General features: G+C 47.8%; 1 protein-coding gene across 2 annotated transcripts in view; it reads right to left on the bottom strand.

Moving 5' to 3' along the window:
- LOC141131647 (stimulated by retinoic acid gene 6 protein-like) overlaps nucleotides 1-27486 on the bottom strand; it is a 101835-nt gene that overhangs the window by 8881 nt on the left and 65468 nt on the right. For both annotated transcript variants that reach the window (XM_073619177.1, XM_073619178.1), the window contains 4 exons: nucleotides 13869-13917; nucleotides 10312-10429; nucleotides 6105-6224; nucleotides 2777-2940 (listed from right to left, as the gene is read on the bottom strand). In XM_073619177.1, the coding sequence (XP_073475278.1) occupies nucleotides 2777-2940; nucleotides 6105-6224; nucleotides 10312-10429; nucleotides 13869-13917 (451 nt within the window). The remainder of the gene's footprint in view (nucleotides 1-2776; nucleotides 2941-6104; nucleotides 6225-10311; nucleotides 10430-13868; nucleotides 13918-27486) is intronic.

Raw genomic sequence — 27486 nt, 5'->3', positions numbered from 1 at the left:
AACCCTGATGGGGCCCCTTAGTGGCATGGGTCCCTCGGGCCATGCCCGAGTGCCCGAATGGTCAGTCCGCCCCTGTTTGTCATAAAGTTTTGAGGAGCGTAGCCTCCCTGACGGTTTTCCAGAGTGTGGCTCGGGGTTAAATTTCAGTCCCATTAGCGGTAACCCCGTGCTACACTCGGGATTACATTGCAGGATCCTGGTGCGGCGTTACTTACCTTGTCCCCAGGATCCTGCGATGTCCCCCGCTGTGTCTGCGGGCTCTGTCTCCTCCCAAGCCTCTCCGTGCCAGGCTCTGTTCCCTGCAAGCGTCGCAACGCATGTGGGCGGAGCCTGGCGGCAAATTTTTAAAAATGTACAAACCATAACACATACAGTACTGTAATCTTACAGATTACAGTACTGTGTGAAATTATTTCACATCCCTTTTGTCCCCAGTGCTTTGGCCCATACCCTGCATGCAGTTTTATGTTATATATACTGTTCTTTCTGCCTGGAAACTGGAGATTGTCCATAGCAACCAAAAAGTGTCCCTTTACGTCAAAAGTGGCTTTAGATTAGCTAGAAAACAGCGATAGTAAAGTAGAACATTTGCAGAATTGAGCGATAGTGAATCGTGAGGAAATTTATTTTATTATTATTATATTATTTTTTTTTTAAATTATTTATATTTATTTATTATATTATAATTTATGTTTTTGTGTTTCAAACTTCATCATACCCGGGATATCTACTAGTCTCTTGTTTGGACAGATTTAAGTGTGTTATTGTTAAGAATTACAGGCCTACAATATAAAACGCCAAATTTCCATGCAAAATAATTGTACCGCTTTCAGCACCTAAAATCCGAAATAATCATACCACCAGGGAGGTTAAAAGGAGGTCCTGTACTAACAATGTGGTTATAGTACAGCAATCTCCCCACTGAGCTATTGTGTTTTGACAAGGAGACCCAACCCAACCCCCACCAGAACACACCAGTCAGCCTTTGGCTACGAGCATTGATTGGATACCGATCGGCTGCTCGTTTTCTAGCAGGCTCGGTCGACAGAAACAGGCCGTAAGATCGGCTTCTGTCAAACAAGGACCCGTAGACACGGGCTAAATGTCGGCCAGTATCTACTGTACTGTTGTGTGTACGGGGCCTAATAGTCGGGGAGGAAGTTTTCTTTTTAAGGGCTAAATTAGAAGACAGTAGCAATTTTTATTACGGTCTTGTGCATTTAGTAAAACTCTGTCCCATTGTGTAGTTTAGTCCTTTGACAAACGTTTTTATTTTTATTTTGAAAGATTTTCTTTTACATACACAGAATGAAGTAATTGACTATTGGGGTGCATGTGAATATGGTCGAAAACAGGATATGTATTGTAGCAGAGTTCAAAGATATTGGGGTTGATTTACTAAAGGAAAATAGGCTGTTCACTTTGCAAAGGAAGTTGCACATTGCAAGGGAATTTTCCCCAGAGCTTAGTGAATGTGGTGAAATTTCATATTGCAAAGAACAGCCAATTACATGCAGGGAAAATGTAAAAAAAAAACAGCTTTTTTTTGCTTGTACATAATTGGATGATAAAAGTAGACATGGGCATGACGAAAAAAATGTGATTAATTTTGTATTAGATTAGTTGATCTAGTTATTTTGTTTAGTTAAATTTGGTTGATTCGTTCAATTTGTATTCGGAATTAGTTTTGTCTTTTTTCAAATTTTCTTTCGAATTTACCGAATTATATATAGTCACATAGTTACATAGTAGGTGAGGTTAAAAAAAGATACAAGTCCATCAAATCCAACCTATGTGTGTGATTATATGTCAGTATTACATTATTACATATATATATATATATATATATATATATATATATATATATATATATATATATATTTTATTTCTTGATTCGAAACGTTCACTAAATGATTACAATGACTCTTTAAATCACCTTTTGGCTTAACAAGAACAGCATTATTTTGAAATGGTACTCTAATAACACACACAGTCTTTGATTTCAGAAATATGTTTACTGTTCGAATTTGATGTAAAATCCGATTTGAATTTCAGAAATTCAGATAAATTTAGTTTCATTATTTGGAGCATTCAGTAAATTTTGCTTATACTGTAATTCGGGTATTTGAATATATCTGAATCTCCGCATAATGAAAAATTTGTCCAAAGATTAATTTGGAGCGAAACGAACTGCACATGTCTAGATAAAAGCTCATTCACTAAACTCTAGGAAAAATTCCCCTACAAAGTTAAACTTTCCTTGCAAAGTGAACAGTCTATTTTCATTTAGTAAATCAACCTCAACTCAAAAACGAATCATGTTGAAAACTTTGCTTTCATGGTAAACAATTCAAGCGTAGTTTCCTCAAACTCATATGATCTAAATACAAGCAGCATGCAGATAAAATAAGGTTTAGAGATCTATTACACACAAAACATTACTGTACATCAGGGGTGGACTGATAACTCATGGGGCCCCCGGGCAATAGGAGATTATCAGGGCCCCCAGGCAATCGGAGATTATGGGGCCACACAGTATACACACACAGTATACAATCACACAGTATACACATACATGTACACACAGTATACACATATGTACACACAGTATACACAGACAGATGTAAAAAAAAACACAGATTTATACATACTGTCCCCGGTTTTACTGAGGTTGGCAACCCTGATGGTGCCCCCTAGTGGCGCAGGGCCCTCGGGCAGTGCCCGAGTGGCTCAATGGCTAGTCCGCCCCTGCTGTACAAAAACTGAATGTACCCACCCATATCGGCTCCTTCAAATCCTCTTGGGAAAAGTGGACGATCAATCCTAGCCAGTAGCCAGCTCCCCAGGAACACGTTAAATATGACTCGGAGCAAACATGAGCCCAAACCAAGGATAGCTGAGTAGAACATGAAGAAGTAGCTAAAATTCTGAAATCCCCTCCTAGGAAAAAGAATAAGATTTGGGCTACTACAGACAACATGAACTAAAGAAGTACATCACAATTTGCTAGGTGTGAAATTATAAAAAAAACACGACAACATAACCTTACTCGTAGAAATGCACATTCTGAGACTTACCCATGCAAAGCAATTGCTTACAGCTGTATTAAACCCAAAACCAAGAATTTAATATACTGCAGCTCACCAATCAGTAGATGTGGTGGCTGCATTTGTTCTTTTTCTGTTTTGTTTTTTAGGCTTTTTCCCCTCTGTTTTCACCTGGTGATCTGGCCAGTTGCACACCTCCTGTAGAGTGTCTTCACTCTGTATGAAGAAGTGACACCTTTGGACAGCAGCGTTGTCAGTCTTTTAAAACACTAACAAATTGACTCCAGCTAATACTTTGTAAGCAGTTACAACGTTTATTTTTCTTTTGGGATAAAAGATTTAGATAAAACCAGATCGTTGCAAGCACCCCTGTCAGTGTTAAATGGTTTGCCTTAACCCTCTATCTGCTCCATTTTCAGGACAGCTTGTTTCTTTGGAAAACGGACTTACTGGCCAGATCACAAGGTGAAAATAAAAGAATGAAAGCCTAAAAACAACACAAATACAGCCATCACATCTAAGAATTATTAAGATGCAGTATAATGTTTGCTTATATTTATTACAGGTACTTAAATAGGGCTATCGATTTATGCAGCGCTTTACATATATATATTGTACATTCACATCAGTCCTTGCCCTCAAGGCACTTACAAGCTAAGGTCCCTAATTCACATTCATACATACACATAGTAGGGACAATTTAAACAGGAGCTAAAAGGCATACCAGCATGTCTTTGGAGTGTGGGAGGCACAGGGAGAACATGCAAACTCCAGGCAGGTAGTGCCATGGTTTGTATTCAAACTGATGATCCTTGGGCTACTAGGTGGGAGTGATAACCACTGTGCTTTTGTTTTTCATACCAATTTAAAGCTAAAGTCTAGTTTTTTGTTTGGTTGTTTTTTTTTTTGGATACAGCATCATATTCATTAGTTATTGGTGTGAGTGGTATAATGATGTGTATCCCATTACCTGCAGGTGGCTGATTGTACTAAAAATCCTCCATGCAATGCCCCCTACCAGCCACTGGACACTGTCCTGAGTGGCTGTCCTCCAGTTCTGTGAGAGGTAACTGCAGGTGCTGCTACAGAGAAAATTTGTGCCACTCACCCACCCCCTTCTGCCCTTTCCACCAGTCATATTGTTCTTATTACTACTGTAGCGCTACCCTCGCAAGAGCCACTTGAATATTGTTGGTTCCTTACTCTGCCTTTAACCCCAAGGACAGACTCAACCCCACTGGCACACCTGGCAGTAGTGTAGTGTAAACACTAGGGTTGTCCCAATACCACTTTTTAAGACCGAGTTCCGATACTTTTTTCAAGTACTCTCCGATACTGATTACCGATTACTTTATTTTTTTTTATGTCATGTGACAGTTTTCAAACACAATACAAATTAGGTGGTACTGATATGCAGCACTGATGGGCACTGATAGGTGGCACTGATTAAGCAGCACTGATGAGCACTGATAGGATGGCAGGCACTGACAGATGGCACTGATGACTGGCACTGATAGGTGGCACTGACAGGTGGCTGGCACTGATAGATGGCATTGATATATGGCTGGCACTGATAGGTGGCACTTATGGGCATTGGGCACTGATAGGTGGCATTTATGGGCACTGATGGGCAGTCACCGAAATGCCATGAGGAAAGGCTGCCTGGGACGGCCCATTTTGGTACTCCTTGCACTCGGCCACATAAAAGCAGCGGCGGCTATCTCCGAACTACATGGGCTGGGTGTAACAAGATGTCCGCTGCTGGCTTACTGCTGCCGAGTGCAGGGTGTACCAAGATGGGTGTATGGATGTCCATCCGCCGACCTCGTCTCGGAGCGTCACTTCTGTTGTTCTGCCCGCTGACTTCCGGTTGCGCTGGGTCGCTTTATTTATCTCTCCCAGGTATCTGACCTGGCATCGGGAGCATTTGTATGAGTACAAGTACTTGCGCAAATGCTCGGTATCGGTCCCTATACCGATACTAGTATCAGTATCAGTATCGGTATCGGGACAACCCTAGTAAATACCACAGTAAAAGACACAGGTTATGGTGAACTCAGAAAGTAACTTTTACTATGAGCTTGCTTAACCACTTGCCCCGGGGGCGAGCATCACGGCGATCGTTGTTGCTGTGTGTCAGTCTGACACACCGCAACTCTGATCTAGGTAAAGAGTTTCTGTCAGAGACTCTTTACTACGTGATCAGCCATGTCCAATCTCGGCCGATCACGGTGTAAATAGGAAGAGCTGTTGATCGGCTTTTCCTCACTCGCGTCTGTCAGACAACTGACAATTTGCACAGTTATGTAATGCTGTACGCATATGAAATTATCATTTTTTTCACACAAATATAGCTCTTTTTTGATATTTGATCACCACTGTTTTTTTATTATTATTATATAACTGAAAAAAGACCAGAAAATTAAAATAAAAAAAATATTTTTTAATTTGTATAAAACAAATCAAAAATTGCAATTAAAAAAATCAAAAATTCATAAACTGAGGACAAAATGTATTCTGCTACATGTTTTTGGTAAAAAGAATCCCAATAAGTGTATATTATTCTGTTTGTGCGAAAGCCATAATGTCTACAAACTATGGTGTATACTGTATACTGGAATTTACGCAGCTAAAGACGTTATACTACAATGGTGGTGATCAGTGACTGGCACTAACAGACACTATCTGGGAGGGTCATCAACTGACACTGATGTCACTGGAGACACCAGTACAGTGATAATACTTACACTGACACTGTATTAATAATATAACACTGGCTGGGAAGGGGTTAACTGTGTGCCTAACAATGTGTATTGTGTGTAATGTGTGCTTCTTTTACTTTACTACCTGGCTGTTTTTTCTCCCTGCTTTTCAAAAACAAAAGAAAACGAATGCAGCCACCCCATCTACAAACTGGTAAGCTCCAGTATAACACATAATTGTTTCGGGATTATTATCACTTTAAGTTTTGGGTGAATTCTGGTTGGTTTGATCTCTAGCAGAACATAAACCATAAATAAATAATAATAAAGTAGCTCTGTCAATAAAAAGGCTTACCTGTTATTGATGGCCAATGGTTTGCTCTTGTCAGTTGGTAATATTTTGTCTTGAAGAAATAAGAACTGAGCTGCCACAACTTGAGCTAGCATCACAGCTATCATTAGGACTATGCCTAACCTACAACAAGAAAAACAAAATTCCTATATTAAAGCTGAACTTTAGGCAGATATGAATGGCATACACTAATTTGGTTCTGTATTCATCCATTCATGCTTAAATGTGTTTTTGAATGTAAGCAGTACTTACATTTTAATTGGTATCAGCTTCTTGCTGTCCCTGTACAACAGAGCTCAGACTGAAAAAGGGAGAAACCGCACAAGGGGACAATCAGTTCTGCAGGAGTGGAGCATGCTGAGTTCAGAGGGAATTCAGAGTGCCAGAGAGAGGTGCTCACTAGTTTGCTGCTTCTCCGTTCACTGTCCAGTCACAGGGAGGAGAACTGTTCGTGTTACTAAGCAGCAGCAAAGATATTTCGGGTCTCTCCCCCAATAACTAGGGCTGTAAAGTGTGTTAAAGCTGTGCAAGTCTCAGAGCTGGAAGAGGAGAAACACACATCCTCTTGCTGGTAAAACTGCTTCTCTATGTGTATTGCATCCGCGCATTTAGCTGTTTGCATGGAGCTCAGATTAAATAATTTCCTCATATATATGTAGAATTTCTACACAGGTCTGCATATCCTCTAACTAGTCTATAGTATTTTCTTTGACCAAAAATTCTATTAAAGCAATTTGATTTTCTAACACTAGATGGCGGTAAATAAACATTTTAAAGGCAACAAAGTAAACCGATTGTTTGTGTTTTTTTCCTTCATATTTGAATTGTTTCATTTGCAAATACACTGAATTTTATTTCTATAGTTTATGCACAAGAGAATCAGGTACAAAAAAAGCTAATGAACCAGCTACTGACAATGGACAATTATGGCTAACAGCCAGTTTGTGGTGCATTGGCCAGCGTTAGAGAAAAGCCAATGTAGCACCAATATTTAAAAAAGGGCCAGAATACATCCCTGGGAATTACAGACCAGTTAGCCTAACATCAATAGTATGCAAGCTCTTGGAGGGGATGATAAGGGAGTATATACAAGATTTTAGTAATGAAAACTGTATCATTAGCAGTAATCAGCATGGATTCATGAAGAATCGTTCTTGCCAAACCAATGTATTAACCTTCTATGAGGAGGTGAGCTGCCATCTAGATAAAAGGAGGCCGGCTACTAGACATGGTGTATCTGGATTTTGCAAAAGCATTTGACACAGTTCCCCATAAGAGCCCTTTCACACCGGGCCGCCCATAGCGTCGGCGGTAAAACGCTGCTATTTTTAGCGGTGTTTTACCGTCAGATTAGCGGCGCATTTTGGCTGCTAGCGGGCCGCTTTTACCCCCCACTAGTGGCCGAGAAAGGGTTAAAACCGCCCGCAATGCGCCGCAATATCAGCGTTTTGCCGGCGGTATCCCAGCGCTGCCCCCATTGATTTCAATGGGGAGCAGCGGTGGAGGAGCGGTAAACACACCGCTCCTAAGAAGCTGCTGGCAGGACTTTTCCTGACGTCCTGCCAGTGCAGCGCTCCGGTGTGAAAGCCCTCGGGCTTTCACACTGGAGACAATGCTGCAGCTGTTTGAGGGCGGATTGCAGGCGCTATTTTTAACACTATAGCGCCTGCAAAACGCCCTCGGTGCAAAAGGGGTCTAAACGTTTACTGTACAGAGTAAGATCTGGGTGTGTACATGGACTGAAAACTGGCCACAAGGGTGAGTTCAGAGGGTGGTGATAAATGGGGAGTACTCTGAATGGTCAGGGGTGGAAAGTGGGGTCCCCCAGGGTTCTGTGCTGGGACCAATCCTATTTAATTTATTCATAAAAGACCTGGAGGATGGGGCGAACAGCTCAATCTCTGTATTTGCGGACGATAAGCTAAGCAGGGCAATAACTTTTCTGCAGGATGTGGAAACCTTGCAAGAATATCTGAACAAATGAATGGGGTGGGCAACTACATGGCAAATGAGGTTTAATGTGGACAAATGTAAAATAATGCATTTGGGTGGCAAAAATATAATGGCAATCTACTCACTGGGGGGAGAACCAATGGAGGAATCAATGATGGAAAAGGACCTGGGGGTTCTAGTAGATCATAGGCCCAGCAATAGCATGCAATGCCAAGCTGCTGCTAACAAAGCAAACAGAATATTGGCATGCATTAAAAAGTGGATTAACTCCAGAGATAAAGCGGTAATTCTCCCGCTCTACAAGACTCTGGTCCGGCCTCACCTGGAGTATGCTGTCCAGTTCTGGGCACCAGTCCTCAGGAAGGATGTGCTGGAAATGAAGTGAGTACAGAGAAGGGCAACAAAACAATAAAGGGTCTGGAGGACATTAGTTATGAGGAAAGGTTTCGAGCACTGAACTTATTCTCTCTGGAGAAGAGACGCATGAGAGGGGATATGATTTCAATTTACAAATACTGTACTGGTGACGCCACAATAGGAATAAAACTTTTCGGTGGAAGGGAGTTTAATAAGACACGTGGCCACTCATTAAAGTTAGAAGAAAAGAGGTTTAACCTTAAACTACGTAGAAGTTTCTTTATTGTAATGCCGCGTACACGCGATCGGAATTTCCGACAACAAATGTTCGATGGGAGCTTTTTGTCGGAAATTCTGACCGTATGTAGGATCCATCGGACATTTTTTGTTGGACAACAAAATCCGTTGTCGGAAATTCCGATCGCGTGTACACAATTTCGACGCACAAAATTCCACGCATGCTCGGAATCAAGCAGAAGAGCCGCACTGGCTATTGAACTTCATTTTTCTAGGCCCGTCGTACGTCTTATACATCACCGCGTTCTTGACTTTTGTGACCGTGTGTATGCAAGACAAGTTTGAGCCAACATCCGTCATAAATAAATCCAGGATTTTGTTATGGGAATGTCCGATCTTGTGTACGCGGCATAAGAGTGGCAAGGATGTGGAATTCCCTTCAACAGACGGTGGTTTCAGCAGGGAGCACCGGTAGTTTCAAGAAACTATTAGATAAGCACCTGAACAACCACAACATACAGGAATATACAATGTAATACTGACATATAATCACACACATAGGTTGGACTTGATGGACTTGTGTCTTTTTTTCAACCTCACCTACTATGTTAGTATGTACCCTCTACGCATAATCAAGAGAAATAACATTGTTGGCAGTTGGTGTTATTCACACCTATGTGCTGCGTTGCCTTGCACTATGCATCATTTTTGAGCAATGCATCATTATAACAATGCTATACAGTATAGTGCATCCAACTGCAGCACAACATGTCTGCATGTGACAACACAGTACAAATAAACTTAACAAAAAGAAAAATGTTTCCACTTCCAGCTGCCATCTTGCTAAGCCTGCATTCACACTGTACCCAAAAGCACTGACGTCTCCTCCTCAGGAGGAGTACCATTTGCCATTACCACGGTTCTGAGCTTCAGGTCTCCATTCCAAAAAAGCTCAGAAAAACATAGCCACAACAAATATACAGTACGGGTTTTTTTACATTACACTTAATCGGCAACCACAAAGGAGGCTATATCATAGTATTATAAGCACACAACACACCATAAGATAATCCAGCTCAAAGAAGCTCAAGAAACAGGCACTCAAACCACAAGTATACATAAACATGCATCAGTGCGTTACAATAAAACATATGCCTTAATCTTTGCATTGTGGTATGAACCAGCCCTAAAAGTTATGTGAAGCCCAGGATCAGACCATGAGGAGACAAGTGCTCCTTGAACCATACCTCCAGGATTCTGGCCTGCCCCCAATTCTAAAGTTTTACCCAGTATTACTGTATAGATTTGAGGAAAAAACAACCAAAAGAACATCAAGATTCCAATTCCAAGAATACATATGTCTCTTTTATTTGGATAATATTTGCTTATCCCAGAGTTCAGCTGTAGGTATACCTTAATGCCCCACTTCCTATCTGCATTCATCTCCATTCTGAAGGGACATTATCCCCATGAACACTCTGCGGGCACATATCTCTGTAATCCTGAAAATGCTTGCAAGCAGATGACAGTTCTGTTATAAATACTTCATGAACTGCATTATCCTGTATAACATTATCCTGCGTATAGTTCTTTCACATACAGAAAAATGTGACTCAAGGTAATAACATACAGGGAAGACGAACAGACTAGGCAGAGCTCTTACACTGTGTAGCCAAACCCTTGCAGTACGACCAGTCCTCTTCCCTCTTGTATTGGAATGACGAACCAGAATGTTATAATCAAGCTGATTAGGAAGAACATGATATGCAAGAGAAAATATCCTGGAAGCAAACAGAAGAGACATATGGAATACACAATCATTACAAATCACAGGCAAATGATTCTCTTCTCTCCTAAATGTGGTTTAGGATCTTATGAGTACATATGAAATAAATAATACTAATTGGGTAAAACAATATATTTCTGAACACTGGGTAACACAAAATATTTATGTATAACTTTAATTTTACAACCTCACATTTTCAAGTGGTAGTAAACTCCGCATTTGATTTTAGCCTACGGGTAAGCTTATATTAAAGCTTACCTGTAGGTTAAATTAATACAGTGCTTTGAAAAAGTATTCATACCCCTTGACATTTTCCACGTTTTGGCATGTTACAACCAAAAACGTAAATGTATTTTATTGGGATTTTATGTGATAGACCAACACAAAATGGCACATAATTGTAAAGTGGAAGGAAAATGATAAATGGTTTTCACTTTTTTTTTAACAAATAAATATCTGAAAAGTGTGGCGTGCATTTGTATTCAGCCCCCCGGAGTCAATACTTTGTAGAACCACCTTTCGCTGCAATTACAGCTGCAAGTCTTTTTGGGGAGGTCTCTACCAGTTGTGCACATCTAGAGAGTGACATTTTTGCCCATTCTTCTTTGCAAAATAGCTCAAGTTCTGTCAGATTGGATGGAGAGCGTCTGTGAACAGTAATTTTCAAGTCTTGCCACAGATTCTCAGTTGGATTTAGGTCTGGACTTTGACTGGGCCATTCTAACACAGGAATATTCTTTGATCTAAACCATTCCATTGTAGCTTTGGCTGTATTTTTAGGGTCGTTGTCCTGCTGGTAGGTGAACCTCCGTCCCAGTCTCAAGTCTTTTGCAGACTCTGACAGGTTTTCTTCTAAGATTGCCCTGTATTTGGCTCCATCCATCTTCCCATCAACTCTGCCCAGCTTCTCTGCCCCTGCTAATGAAAAGCATCCCCACAACATGATACTGCCATCACCATGTTTCACGGTGGGGATGGTGTGTTCAGAGTGATGTGCAGTGTTAGTTTTCCGCCACACATCAAACTTTTTGGCCTAAAAGCAAAATGCTATTTTGGCCTCATCTGACCAGAGCACCTTCTTGCACACGTTTGCTGTGTCCCTCACATGGCTTCTCACAAACTGCAAATGGGACTTCTTATGGCTTCCTTTCAACAATGGCTTTCTTCTTGCCACTCTTCCATAAAGGCCAGATTTGTGGAGTGCAAGACTAATAGTTGTCCTGTGGACAGATTCTCCCACCTGAGCTGTGGATCTCTGCAGCTCCTCCAGAGTTACCATGGGCCTCTTGGCTCCTTCGCTGATGAATGCTCTCCTTGCCCGGCCTGTCAGTTTAGGTGGACGGCCATGTCTTAGTAGGTTTGCAGTTGTGCCATACTCTTTCCATTTTCAGATGGATTGAACAGTGCTCCGTGAGATGTTCAAAGCTTGGGATATTTTTTTATAACCTAATGTTGCTTTAAACTTCTCCACAACTTTATCCCTGACTTGTCTGGTGTGTTCCTTGGCCTTCATGATGCTGTTTGTTCACTAAGGTTCTCCAAAAAACCTCTGAGGGCTTCACAGAACAGCTGTATTAATACTGAGATTAAATTACACACAGGTGGACTCTATGTACTAATTAGGGGACTTGTAAAGGCTATTGGTTCCACTAGAATTTAGTTAGATGTATTAGAGTAAAGAGAGCTGAATACAAATGCACGTCACACTTTTCACATATTCATTTGTAAAACATTTTTAAAACATTGATCATTTTCCTTCCACTTCACAACTATGTTCCACTTTGTGTTGGTCTATCACATAAAATCCCAATAAAATACATTTACATTTATGGTTGTAACATAACAAAATGTGGAAAATTTCAACGGGTATGAATACTTTTTCAAGGCACAGGCGCGCGTAGAAGTGGTGTCATTGCGGCTTGACCATTTAAGCAGCCACAGCCTGCGGACCCGTAAGGAAAACTGGGCAAAGATCGAAGCCTTTGCAGCTGTGATAGCGTACTGCTGGAGGGCTTCGTTTCAGGGTAAGTCTTTCATAATGTGCTGGTATGCAATGCATACTAGCACATTATGCCTTTGCCTTGCAGGGAGAATTTTTTTTTTTTTTTAATACCACTTTAAATTTGTGTATAATTGCTGTTACAAACACGTAAATTGCAGTATTAATGAATTGTGTATTTTTATTGGCAACAGGGGCCAAAATGGGCATTACATGGTTGCTGGAAGTTTTCTACAACTGAAACTATACAATGTCACTCCATTGTCTATTATATACTACTAAGATCGTTTTCACCTGGCAGTATACTACCAGCTGAAAGCAGAAACCTGATCATCTCAGTGGACACGGTTCTTATATCCCAACCAGGTGAGAACTATATTGTACGTAAAGGTAAATGCAGTATGTAAATTATTTATAGCTGAAGAGTTGGTGGTGGTGGTAGGGGGGGTTGGTTTTTTAACAGAAATTAAATGTTCTACTTTTAAATTGAAGCACGCTTCCACTTTTGCAGTCAAATTTGTGAAAACCACACTATCTTTTGTGTTCTCATTCACACAGCATACCTAGAAATATTCCACAATCCCCTCCTAAACATTAAAAAGCAGGGAGAGCATGCCAGGATTTTAAAAAGGAAAAAGCACCTAAAAAAGTAGCCAGAATCTTTTTTTTTTTTTTTTTTTTTAGGTATGCTTTGTTAAATGTAAAGTAAATACTATCCCATTTTGGCCGCAAAAGTGGAAATACACTTTGAGTGAATTGGGTGGAAATCTGACAAGAGTCTGCAACCAAAGACAATTACTTAAAGCGGCGTTCCAACTTTTTTTTTATGAATATCTTAATTTTAAAGAACTTATTACTAGCACTCACGTTTATCTTTTTAATCGCTGCTCGATTTCCGATTTATTTGAGCAGGATATGTTTTATTCCTTGTTCTTGCTCATTTCCATCTTGCTTGTGGGCATGTGAAGCCCACAAGCACTATCTTCTGGGCTCTGGTGCAGCTGAGCGACCAGCATGCGTTCTCGCACCTGCGCTGCATGTACGGCGCATCGCCGTACCCTTATGACATTGCCATTACAACGGGCGTCGGCGTCGGAAGTGCCCGCCCCCGTTGTGATGGCAACGAAGCCCTCAACGCTGCCCACTAACTCCTGGGAAATGATGACAAGCATCTTCCGTGAGCACGGGCGCCGAGGGAAATTATGTCAGGCGCCAGGGAGAGCAACCTGAAAAGGTGAGTAAAAAAAAAGAAATTTTTCCCAAGGTTGTTCTTTGTATTTAATGCAGCTGAATAATGTAAATTGTGTTTTATGACTGGAACTCCGCATTAAAATTGATCTGATCAAAAATTTCTAAGGGCTTGTTCCCTACCAAGGAGATGGAGGGATGTTGCCATTCTTCCCAAAGCTGCATACATATCTCATCTTTTACTTACCCCATAGTAGGTAAGCTATCTGATTTCCTGTGTATCTGATACTAGCTGCCTAAAACAGAGAGACAAAGTGTAAATTACAGATGATAACATTTAATACAGTATATAGTATACTGGCTCTACATCATCTACAAATCTGCATGCATGCTGTCCCATTTTATGAGGGTACAATATATGTTTGTAGTACGTGTATATAATGTGTGTGTGTGTGTGTGTGTGTGGGGGGGGGGGGGGGCATTTACCTTAAAAAATTTAGAGCGGAGGATTTAAAAAAAAAAATCAATATTTCCTTACACATTAACTAGTGAGTGATACTGCACCCAGACCTTCATGAAAGTGGCTGAAATCTAATTACCGTAGATAAGGCTTAAAGTGATACTGTCTCATCTTTTTTTTTTGTTAAAAACAACAAACATGTTCTACTTACAGTAAGGAAATAAAGTATTTGATCCCCCGCTGATTTTGTAAGTTGCCCACTGACAGAGAAATTAGTCTATAATTTTTTTTTTCACAATAAAATCAGTCTATAATTTTAATGGTAGATTTATTTTAACAGTGAGAGACAGAATAACAACAAAAAAATCCAGAAAACGCAAAAAAAGTTATAAATGGATTTGCATCTTAATGAGTGAAAAAACAGTATTTGACCCCTTCGCAAAACTTGACTTAGTACTTGGTGGCAAAACACTTGTTGGCAATCACAGAGGTGATACGTTTCTTGTAGTTGGTCACCAGGTTTACACACATCTCAGGAGGGGTTTTGTCCCACTTCTTTTTGCAGATGCTCTTCAAGTCATTAAGGTTTTGAAGCGGATGTTTGGTAAGTCGAGCCTTCAGCTCCCTCCACATATTTTCTATGGGATTAAGGTCTGGAGACTGGCTAGGCCACTCAAGGACATTAATGTGCTTCTTCTTGAGCCACTACTTTGTTGCCTTGTCCATGTGTTTTGGGTCATTGTCATGCTGGAATACCTGTCTATGACCCATTTTCAATGCCCTGGCTGAGGGAAGGAGGTTCTGTCCATCGCTTCTTCAATATGGTGAAGTTGTCCTGTCCCCTTAGCAGAAAAATACCCCCAAAGCATAATGTTTCCACCTCCATGTTTGACGGTGGGGATGGTGTTCTTGGGGTCATAGGCAGCATTCCTCCTCCCCCAAACACGGCGAGTTGAGTTGATGCCAAAAAGCTCGATTTTGGTCTCATTTGACACTTTCAACCAGTTCACCTCTAAATCATTCAGATGTCCATGTAGCAATCTTCAGACAGACCTGTACATTTGCTCTCTTGAGCAGAGGGACCTTGCAGGCGATGCAGGACTTCAGTCCGTCACAGCATAGTGTGTTACCAATTGTTTTCTTGTTGACTATGGACCCAGCCAGGGCCAATCCTAGGGTCATAGGCGCCTGGGTGCAGAAATATTTCTGGTGCCCCCACATTGGCGTGGTCATCTTACAAACTCCTCCCCTTTACAAAAATTTCTATGGCAATGACTCAAACACAGAAATGCTCCCTTAAAGAGTCTTTGTAACCCTGGGATCCTCCCATGATCTCTTAACAATAAACAAAATACAGGAAAAGAGTACTCTAATGGGACCTGGAGGGGGTCTCTCTAATGGACACAGAGAGGGCTTCTATTAGAGAGTCTGTTAGAAAGAGCCCCCAGACATACTGCAGACATACTACAGGAGATGGTCAGAGACTGCAGATGTGTACTTGTATCAACATGAGATTGTCAGAGACTGCAGACATGATACAGGAGATGGTCAGAGACTGCAGATATGTACTTGTATCAACATGAGATTGTCAGAGACTGCAGACATGATACAAGAGATGGCCAGAGACTGCAGACATGATACAAGTGATGGTCAGAGACTGCGGACAGGATACAAGAGATCAATGCATCAAATGCAGCCTATCAGTGCCCACCAAATGCAGCCTGCCAGTGCCCACCAAATGCAGCCTGCCAGTGCCCATCAAATGCAGCCTGCCAGTGCCCATCAAATGCAGCCTGCCAGTGCCCACCAAATGCATCCTGCCAGTCCCCACCAATTGCAGCCTACCAGTGTCCACCAATTACAGCCTACCAGTGCCTACCAATTACAGCCTACCAGTGCCCCTGAATCAAATAGAGCAGTGATGATCTCCTACTGTCACGGAGCTTGGATTTGAATCTCCCGGGCGGCCTCTGTCACAAAGTCCCGCCTCCTAGACCAGCTTGCAGCTCCTATGATACACGTCACACTGATTCAAGTTCACTGTATTGGATCAGTGTTCCGTCTATAACAGGAGCCTGTCTAGGAGGCAGGACTTTGTTACAGCGCTGTCCAGAGGTGGACTGACAACTCATGGGGCCCCCGGGCAATAGGAGATTATGGGCTCCCAAGGTTTAAAGATGGCTGCCGTCATACCCTTCACACTCCTCTCCTGAACATACCGCTCCCTGTTACACCCTCCACACTCCTACCCTGGAGGGTATGACAGTGGGTGGTATGTACAGGAGAGGAGTGTGGCGAGTATTACGGTGGGTGGTATGTACAGGAGACGAGTGTGGAGGGTATGACAGTGGGCGGTGTGTACAGGAGAGGAGTGTGGAGGGTATGACAGTGGGCGGTGTGTACAGGAGAGGAGTGTGGAGGGTATGACAGTGGGCGGTATGTACAGGAGAGGAGTGTGGAGGATATGACAGTGGGCGGTATGTACAGGAGAGGAGTGTGGAGGGTATGACAGTGGGCGGTATGTACAGGAGAGGAGTGTGGAGGATATAACAGTGGGCAGTATGTACAGGAGGGGAGTTTGGAGGGTATGACAGTGGGTGGTTTGTACAGGAGAGGAGTTTGGAGGGTATGACAGTGGGCGAGAAGGGGAGAAAAAATCATGCCCACCAAAAGGCCCCCACATCCATTATATTATATCATAATTAGAACTAAAATTAAATTTATCAGGAAGTCAGATTTACATGCAACAGCAACAGCACCCCCACTTCACATCAGGAGTCCCCCCTTAACAGCAGGAGCTCCATACTTAGCATCAGGAGCCCCCTTTCACATCATGAGCCCCTTAATTAACTTAAAGGGTCTCCTTTTACATTAGAAGTCCCCCCCCTTTACATTAGGAGTCCCCCTTTACGTCAGTAGTCCCTACTTACATCAGAAGTCCCCCTTTAACATCAGAGTCCCTCTTTACATCAATAGCCTCCTACTGAACATCAGGTGTCTCCCTTTATGCCAGAATCCCTCTTTACATCAGAAGTCTCCCCTTGACATTAGGAGTTCTCCTGCGGCTTTGGGTCTTCTACCCCTATGCGCGTGCCCGTGTCCTCCTCCTTCGTGCGAGTGCCCAAGTTCGGCCTTGGAACATACACAACCTGGTGAGGTTAACGTGGAACCCCCCCGGCCCCAACCTCCATCACCACCAGCGGCTGCTTGACAGCCTACAAATTTTTGCACCCCAAAATTATCTTTTCCATGCAGAGCGAACTGAGGAGCACGCTCCGCTACTGACGCCCCCCTGCCATTGACTGAGCTAGGGAGGGGATGGAGGAAATTGGCACCCTCCCCCCCCCCCTTGGGGTGACCATTTCCAAACTGCCATTCAGGGACAATTTTGCTAAGGACGGCGGGGGGGGGGGGAATGTAGTCTCAGGGTTGATCAGCGGCAGGGTTGACTTGTCGGGCGAATGGCTGGTATTAGCAATTAAATCATCCAGTCACCATGCTTGATATTGTGTCAAGATGATCAAATCACATTTCTGTTATTACAGTGTAATATATAATGTAATAGTTCAACTCACCATAATGCAGAATCAGTGGGAGCCCTGTGATTGTCACTTGCCACCAGATGCAGCGTGTCACTTGCCACCATCACCTGCCACCAGATGCAGCGTTTTACTTTCCACCATCATCTGCCACCAGATGCAGCGTGTCACTTGCCACCGTCGCCTGCCACCAGAAGCAGAATGTCACTTGCCACTGTCGCCTTCCGCTAGATGCAGCGTGTCACTTGCCACCATCGCCTTCCGTTAGATACAGCATGTCACTTGCCACCGTCGCCTGCCGCTAGATGCAGCATGTCACTTGCCACCGTCACCTGCCGCTAGATTCAGCATGTCACTTGCCACCATCGCCTGCCACCAGATGCAGTGTGTCACTTGCCACCATCACCTGCCACCAGATGCAGCGTGTCACTTGCCACTGTCACCTGCCACCAAATGCAGAATATCACTTGCCACTGTCGCCTTCCGCTAGATGCAGCGTGTCACTTGCCACCATCGCCTTCCGCTAGATACAGCGTGTCACTTGCCACCGTCGCCTGCCGCTAGATGCAGCATGTCACTTGCCACCGTCACCTGCCGCTAGATTCAGCATGTCCTTGCCACCGTCGCCTGCCCCTAGATGCAGCATATCACTTGCCACAGTCACCTGCCGCCAGATGCAGCGTGTCACTTGCCATCATCGCCTTCCGCTAGATGCAGCGTGTCACTTGCCACTGTTGCCTGCTGCTAGATGCAGCGTGTCACTTGCCACCGTCGCCTGCCACTAGATGCAGTGTGTCACTTGCCACCATTGCCTGCCACTAGATGCAGCGTGTCACTTGCCACCTTTGTCTGCCACCAGATGCAGCGTGTCACTTGCCACCGTCGCCTGCCACCAGATGCAGAATGTCACTTGCCAGTGTCGCCTTCCGCTAGATGCAGCGTGTCACTTGCCACCAGCGCCTTCCGCTAGATACAGCATGTCACTTGCCACCGTCGCCTCCCGCTAGATGCAGTGTGTCACTTGCCACCGTCGCCTGCCGCTAGATTCAGCATGTCACTTGCCACTGTCACCTGCCCCTAGATGCAGCGTGTCACTTGCCACCTTTGCCTGCTGCCAGATGCAGTGTATCACTTGCCACAGTCGCCTGCCACCAGATGCAGCGTGTCACTTGCCACCTTCGCCTTCCACTAGATGCAGCGTGTCACTTGCCACCGTCGCCTGCTGCTAGATGCAGCGTGTCACTTGCCACCGTTGCCTGCCGCTAAATGCAGCATGTCACTTGCCACCATTGCCTGCCACTAGATGCAGCGTGTCACTTGCCACAGTCACCTGCCCCTAGATGCAGCGTGTCACTTGCCACCTTTGCCTGCTGCCAGATGCAGTGTATCACTTGCCACAGTCGCCTGCCACCAGATGCAGCGTGTCACTTGCCACCTTCGCCTTCCACTAGATGCAGCGTTTCACTTGCCACCGTCGCCTGCTGCTAGATGCAGCGTGTCACTTGCCACCGTTGCCTGCTGCTAGATGCAGCATGTCACTTGCCACCATTGCCTTCCACTAGATGCAGCATGTCACTTGCCACCGTTGCCTGCCGATAGATGCAGCGTGTCACTTGCCACCGTTGCCTGCCGCTAAATGCAGCATGTCACTTGCCACCATTGCCTGCCACTAGATGCAGCGTGTCACTTGCCTCAGTCACCTGCTGCCAGATGCAGTGTGTCACTTGCCACAGTCGCCTGCCACCAGATGCAGCGTGTCACTTGCCACCTTCGTCTGCCACCAGATGCAGCATGTCACTTGCCACAGTCGCCTGCCACCAGATGCAGCATGTCCTTGCCATCGTCGCCTGCCCCTAGATGCAGCATATCACTTGCCACAGTCACCTGCCGCCAGATGCAGCGTGTCACTTGCCATCATCGCCTTCCGCTAGATGCAGCGTGTCACTTGCCACTGTTGCCTGCTGCTAGATGCAGCGTGTCACTTGCCACCGTCACCTGCCACTAGATGCAGTGTGTCACTTGCCACCATTGCCTGCCACTAGATGCAGCGTGTCACTTGCCACCTTTGTCTGCCACCAGATGCAGCGTGTCACTTGCCACCGTCGCCTGCCACAAGATGCAGAATGTCACTTGCCAGTGTCGCCTTCCGCTAGATGCAGCGTGTCACTTGCCACAAGCGCCTTCCACTAGATACAGCATGTCACTTGCCACCGTCGCCTGCCGCTAGATGCAGTGTGTCACTTGCCACCGTCGCCTGCCGCTAGATTCAGCATGTCACTTGCCACTGTCACCTGCCCTTAGATGCAGCGTGTCACTTGCCACCTTTGCCTGCTGCCAGATGCAGTGTATCATTTGCCACAGTCGCCTGCCACCAGATGCAGCGTGTCACTTGCCACCTTCGCCTTCCACTAGATGCAGCGTGTCACTTGCCACCGTCGCCTGCCCTTAGATGCAGCGTGTCACTTGCCACCTTTGCCTGCTGCCAGATGCAGTGTATCACTTGCCACAGTCGCCTGCCACCAGATGCAGCATGTCACTTGCCACCTTTGCCTTCCACTAGATGCAGCGTGTCACTTGCCACCGTCGCCTGCTGCTAGATGCAGCGTGTCACTTGCCACCGTTGCCTGCTGCTAAATGCAGCATGTCACTTGCCACCATTGCCTGCCACTAGATGCAGCGTGTCACTTGCCACAGTCACCTGCCCCTAGATGCAGCGTGTCGCTTGCCACCTTTGCCTGTTGCCAGATGCAGTGTATCACTTGCCACAGTCGCCTGCCACCAGATGCAGCGTGTCACTTGCCACCGTCACCTGCCGCTAGATTCAGCATGTCCTTGCCACCGTCGCCTGCCCCTAGATGCAGCATATCACTTGCCACAGTCACCTGCCGCCAGATGCAGCGTGTCACTTGCCATCATCGCCTTCCGCTAGATGCAGCGTGTCACTTGCCACTGTTGCCTGCTGCTAGATGCAGCGTGTCACTTGCCACCGTCGCCTGCCACTAGATGCAGTGTGTCACTTGCCACCATTGCCTGCCACTAGATGCAGCGTGTCACTTGCCACCTTTGTCTGCCACCAGATGCAGCGTGTCACTTGCCACCGTCGCCTGCCACCAGATGCAGAATGTCACTTGCCAGTGTCGCCTTCCGCTAGATGCAGCGTGTCACTTGCCACCAGCGCCTTCCGCTAGATACAGCATGTCACTTGCCACCGTCGCCTCCCGCTAGATGCAGTGTGTCACTTGCCACCGTCGCCTGCTGCTAGATTCAGCATGTCACTTGCCACTGTCACCTGCCCCTAGATGCAGCGTGTCACTTGCCACCTTTGCCTGCTGCCAGATGCAGTGTATCACTTGCCACAGTCGCCTGCCACCAGATGCAGCGTGTCACTTGCCACCTTCGCCTTCCACTAGATGCAGCGTGTCACTTGCCACCGTCGCCTGCTGCTAGATGCAGCGTGTCACTTGCCACCGTTGCCTGCCGCTAAATGCAGCATGTCACTTGCCACCATTGCCTGCCACTAGATGCAGCGTGTCACTTGCCACAGTCACCTGCCCCTAGATGCAGCGTGTCACTTGCCACCTTTGCCAGCTGCCAGATGCAGTGTATCACTTGCCACAGTCGCCTGCCACCAGATGCAGCGTGTCACTTGCCACCTTCGCCTTCCACTAGATGCAGCGTTTCACTTGCCACCGTCGCCTGCTGCTAGATGCAGCGTGTCACTTGCCACCGTTGCCTGCTGCTAGATGCAGCATGTCACTTGCCACCATTGCCTTCCACTAGATGCAGCATGTCACTTGCCACCGTTGCCTGCCGATAGATGCAGCGTGTCACTTGCCACCGTTGCCTGCCGCTAAATGCAGCATGTCACTTGCCACCATTGCCTGCCACTAGATGCAGCGTGTCACTTGCCTCAGTCACCTGCTGCCAGATGCAGTGTGTCACTTGCCACAGTCGCCTGCCACCAGATGCAGCGTGTCACTTGCCACCTTCGTCTGCCACCAGATGCAGCATGTCACTTGCCACAGTCGCCTGCCACCAGATGCAGCATGTCCTTGCCATCGTCGCCTGCCCCTAGATGCAGCATATCACTTGCCACAGTCACCTGCCGCCAGATGCAGCGTGTCACTTGCCATCATCGCCTTCCGCTAGATGCAGCGTGTCACTTGCCACTGTTGCCTGCTGCTAGATGCAGCGTGTCACTTGCCACCGTCACCTGCCACTAGATGCAGTGTGTCACTTGCCACCATTGCCTGCCACTAGATGCAGCGTGTCACTTGCCACCTTTGTCTGCCACCAGATGCAGCGTGTCACTTGCCACCGTCGCCTGCCACAAGATGCAGAATGTCACTTGCCAGTGTCGCCTTCCGCTAGATGCAGCGTGTCACTTGCCACAAGCGCCTTCCACTAGATACAGCATGTCACTTGCCACCGTTGCCTGCCGCTAGATGCAGTGTGTCACTTGCCACCGTCGCCTGCCGCTAGATTCAGCATGTCACTTGCCACTGTCACCTGCCCTTAGATGCAGCGTGTCACTTGCCACCTTTGCCTGCTGCCAGATGCAGTGTATCACTTGCCACAGTCGCCTGCCACCAGATGCAGCGTGTCACTTGCCACCTTCGCCTTCCACTAGATGCAGCGTGTCACTTGCCACCGTCGCCTGCCCTTAGATGCAGCGTGTCACTTGCCACCTTTGCCTGCTGCCAGATGCAGTGTATCACTTGCCACAGTCGCCTGCCACCAGATGCAGCATGTCACTTGCCACCTTTGCCTTCCACTAGATGCAGCGTGTCACTTGCCATCGTCGCCTGCCCCTAGATGCAGCATATCACTTGCCACAGTCGCCTGCCACCAGATGCAGCGTGTCACTTGCCACCGTTGCCTGCCGATAGATGCAGCGTGTCACTTGCCACAAGCGCCTTCCGCTAGATACAGCATGTCACTTGCCACCGTCGCCTGCCGCTAGATGCAGTGTGTCACTTGCCACCGTCGCCTGCCGCTAGATTCAGCATGTCACTTGCCACTGTCACCTGCCCCTAGATGCAGCGTGTCACTTGCCACCTTTGCCTGCTGCCAGATGCAGTGTATCACTTGCCACAGTCGCCTGCCACCCGATGCAGCGTGTCACTTGCCACCTTCGCCTTCCACTAGATGCAGCGTGTCACTTGCCACCGTCGCCTGCTGCTAGATGCAGCGTGTCACTTGCCACCGTTGCCTGCCGCTAAATGCAGCATGTCACTTGCCACCATTGCCTGCCACTAGATGCAGCGTGTCACTTGCCACAGTCACCTGCCCCTAGATGCAACGTGTCACTTGCCACCTTTGCCTGCTGCCAGATGCAGTGTATCACTTGCCACCGTCGCCTGCTGCTAGATGCAGCGTGTCACTTGCCACCGTTGCCTGCTGCTAGATGCAGCATGTCACTTGCCACCATTGCCTTCCACTAGATGCAGCGTGTCACTTGCCACCGTTGCCTGCCGATAGATGCAGCGTGTCACTTGCCACCGTTGCCTGCCGCTAAATGCAGCATGTCACTTGCCACCATTGCCTGCCACTAGATGCAGCGTGTCACTTGCCTTAGTCACCTGCTGCCAGATGCAGTGTGTCACTTGCCACAGTCGCCTGCCACCAGATGCAGCGTGTCACTTGCCACCTTCGTCTGCCACCAGATGCAGCATGTCACTTGCCACAGTCGCCTGCCACCAGATGCAGCATGTCCTTGCCACCGTCGCCTGCCCCTAGATGCAGCATATCACTTGCCACAGTCACCTGCCGCCAGATGCAGCGTGTCACTTGCCATCATCGCCTTCCGCTAGATGCAGCGTGTCACTTGCCACTGTTGCCTGCTGCTAGATGCAGCGTGTCACTTGCCACCGTCGCCTGCCACTAGATGCAGTGTGTCACTTGCCACCATTGCCTGCCACTAGATGCAGCGTGTCACTTGCCACCTTTGTCTGCCTCCAGATGCAGTGTGTCACTTGCCACCGTCGCCTGCCACAAGATGCAGAATGTCACTTGCCAGTGTCGCCTTCCGCTAGATGCAGCGTGTCACTTGCCACCAGCGCCTTCCGCTAGATACAGCATGTCACTTGCCACCGTCGCCTGCCGCTAGATGCAGTGTGTCACTTGCCACCGTCGCCTGCCGCTAGATTCAGCATGTCACTTGCCACTGTCACCTGCCCTTAGATGCAGCGTGTCACTTGCCACCTTTGCCTGCTGCCAGATGCAGTGTATCACTTGCCACAGTCGCCTGCCACCAGATGCAGCGTGTCACTTGCCACCTTCGCCTTCCACTAGATGCAGCGTGTCACTTGCCACCTTTGCCTGCCCTTAGATGCAGCGTGTCACTTGCCACCTTTGCCTGCTGCCAGATGCAGTGTATCACTTGCCACAGTCGCCTGCCACCAGATGCAGCGTGTCACTTGCCACCTTCGCCTTCCACTAGATGCAGCGTGTCACTTGCCACCGTCGCCTGCTGCTAGATGCAGCGTGTCACTTGCCACCGTTGCCTGCTGCTAAATGCAGCATGTCACTTGCCACCATTGCCTGCCACTAGATGCAGCGTGTCACTTGCCACAGTCACCTGCCCCTAGATGCAGCGTGTCACTTGCCACCTTTGCCTGCTGCCAGATGCAGTGTATCACTTGCCACAGTCGCCTGCCACCAGATGCAGCGTGTCACTTGCCACCTTCGCCTTCCACTAGATGCAGCGTGTCACTTGCCACCGTCGCCTGCTGCTAGATGCAGCGTGTCACTTGCCACCGTCGCCTGCTGCTAGATGCAGCATGTCACTTGCCACCATCGCCTTCCACTAGATGCAGCGTGTCACTTGCCACCGTTGCCTGCCGATAGATGCAGCGTGTCACTTGCCACAAGCGCCTTCCGCTAGATACAGCATGTCACTTGCCACCGTCGCCTGCCGCTAGATGCAGTGTGTCACTTGCCACCGTCGCCTGCCGCTAGATTCAGCATGTCACTTGCCACTGTCACCTGCCCCTAGATGCAGCGTGTCACTTGCCACCTTTGCCTGCTGCCAGATGCAGTGTATCACTTGCCACAGTCGCCTGCCACCCGATGCAGCGTGTCACTTGCCACCTTCGCCTTCCACTAGATGCAGCGTGTCACTTGCCACCGTCGCCTGCTGCTAGATGCAGCGTGTCACTTGCCACCGTTGCCTGCCGCTAAATGCAGCATGTCACTTGCCACCATTGCCTGCCACTAGATGCAGCGTGTCACTTGCCACAGTCACCTGCCCCTAGATGCAGCGTGTCACTTGCCACCTTTGCCTGCTGCCAGATGCAGTGTATCACTTGCCACCGTCGCCTGCTGCTAGATGCAGCGTGTCACTTGCCACCGTTGCCTGCTGCTAGATGCAGCATGTCACTTGCCACCATTGCCTTCCACTAGATGCAGCGTGTCACTTGCCACCGTTGCCTGCCGATAGATGCAGCGTGTCACTTGCCACCGTTGCCTGCCGCTAAATGCAGCATGTCACTTGCCACCATTGCCTGCCACTAGATGCAGCGTGTCACTTGCCTTAGTCACCTGCTGCCAGATGCAGTGTGTCACTTGCCACAGTCGCCTGCCACCAGATGCAGCGTGTCACTTGCCACCTTCGTCTGCCACCAGATGCAGCATGTCACTTGCCACAGTCGCCTGCCACCAGATGCAGCATGTCCTTGCCACCGTCGCCTGCCCCTAGATGCAGCATATCACTTGCCACAGTCACCTGCCGCCAGATGCAGCGTGTCACTTGCCATCATCGCCTTCCGCTAGATGCAGCGTGTCACTTGCCACTGTTGCCTGCTGCTAGATGCAGCGTGTCACTTGCCACCGTCGCCTGCCACTAGATGCAGTGTGTCACTTGCCACCATTGCCTGCCACTAGATGCAGCGTGTCACTTGCCACCTTTGTCTGCCTCCAGATGCAGTGTGTCACTTGCCACCGTCGCCTGCCACAAGATGCAGAATGTCACTTGCCAGTGTCGCCTTCCGCTAGATGCAGCGTGTCACTTGCCACCAGCGCCTTCCGCTAGATACAGCATGTCACTTGCCACCGTCGCCTGCCGCTAGATGCAGTGTGTCACTTGCCACCGTCGCCTGCCGCTAGATTCAGCATGTCACTTGCCACTGTCACCTGCCCTTAGATGCAGCGTGTCACTTGCCACCTTTGCCTGCTGCCAGATGCAGTGTATCACTTGCCACAGTCGCCTGCCACCAGATGCAGCGTGTCACTTGCCACCTTCGCCTTCCACTAGATGCAGCGTGTCACTTGCCACCTTTGCCTGCCCTTAGATGCAGCGTGTCACTTGCCACCTTTGCCTGCTGCCAGATGCAGTGTATCACTTGCCACAGTCGCCTGCCACCAGATGCAGCGTGTCACTTGCCACCTTCGCCTTCCACTAGATGCAGCGTGTCACTTGCCACCGTCGCCTGCTGCTAGATGCAGCGTGTCACTTGCCACTGTTGCCTGCTGCTAAATGCAGCATGTCACTTGCCACCATTGCCTGCCACTAGATGCAGCGTGTCACTTGCCACAGTCACCTGCCCCTAGATGCAGCGTGTCACTTGCCACCTTTGCCTGCTGCCAGATGCAGTGTATCACTTGCCACAGTCGCCTGCCACCAGATGCAGCGTGTCACTTGCCACCTTCGCCTTCCACTAGATGCAGCGTTTCACTTGCCACCGTCGCCTGCTGCTAGATGCAGCGTGTCACTTGCCACCGTTGCCTGCTGCTAGATGCAGCATGTCACTTGCCACCATTGCCTTCCACTAGATGCAGCATGTCACTTGCCACCGTTGCCTGCCGATAGATGCAGCGTGTCACTTGCCACCGTTGCCTGCCGCTAAATGCAGCATGTCACTTGCCACCATTGCCTGCCACTAGATGCAGCGTGTCACTTGCCTCAGTCACCTGCTGCCAGATGCAGTGTGTCACTTGCCACAGTCGCCTGCCACCAGATGCAGCGTGTCACTTGCCACCTTCGTCTGCCACCAGATGCAGCATGTCACTTGCCACAGTCGCCTGCCACCAAATGCAGCATGTCCTTGCCATCGTCGCCTGCCCCTAGATGCAGCATATCACTTGCCACAGTCACCTGCCGCCAGATGCAGCGTGTCACTTGCCATCATCGCCTTCCGCTAGATGCAGCGTGTCACTTGCCACTGTTGCCTGCTGCTAGATGCAGCGTGTCACTTGCCACCGTCACCTGCCACTAGATGCAGTGTGTCACTTGCCACCATTGCCTGCCACTAGATGCAGCGTGTCACTTGCCACCTTTGTCTGCCACCAGATGCAGCGTGTCACTTGCCACCGTCGCCTGCCACAAGATGCAGAATGTCACTTGCCAGTGTCGCCTTCCGCTAGATGCAGCGTGTCACTTGCCACCAGCGCCTTCCACTAGATACAGCATGTCACTTGCCACCGTCGCCTGCCGCTAGATGCAGTGTGTCACTTGCCACCGTCGCCTGCCGCTAGATTCAGCATGTCACTTGCCACTGTCAACTGCCCTTAGATGCAGCGTGTCACTTGCCACCTTTGCCTGCTGCCAGATGCAGTGTATCACTTGCCACAGTCGCCTGCCACCAGATGCAGCGTGTCACTTGCCACCTTCGCCTTCCACTAGATGCAGCGTGTCACTTGCCACCTTTGCCTGCCCTTAGATGCAGCGTGTCACTTGCCACCTTTGCCTGCTGCCAGATGCAGTGTATCACTTGCCACAGTCGCCTGCCACCAGATGCAGCATGTCACTTGCCACCTTTGCCTTCCACTAGATGCAGCGTGTCACTTGCCACCGTCGCCTGCTGCTAGATGCAGCGTGTCACTTGCCACCGTTGCCTGCTGCTAAATGCAGCATGTCACTTGCCACC

The sequence above is a fragment of the Aquarana catesbeiana genome, linkage group LG03 (genome assembly GCF_042186555.1).
Source record: "Aquarana catesbeiana isolate 2022-GZ linkage group LG03, ASM4218655v1, whole genome shotgun sequence".
NCBI lineage: Eukaryota > Metazoa > Chordata > Amphibia > Anura > Ranidae > Aquarana > Aquarana catesbeiana.
The sequence above is the reverse complement of the archived record's forward strand: the minus strand, read 5'-3'. Positions and strand labels throughout refer to the sequence as shown.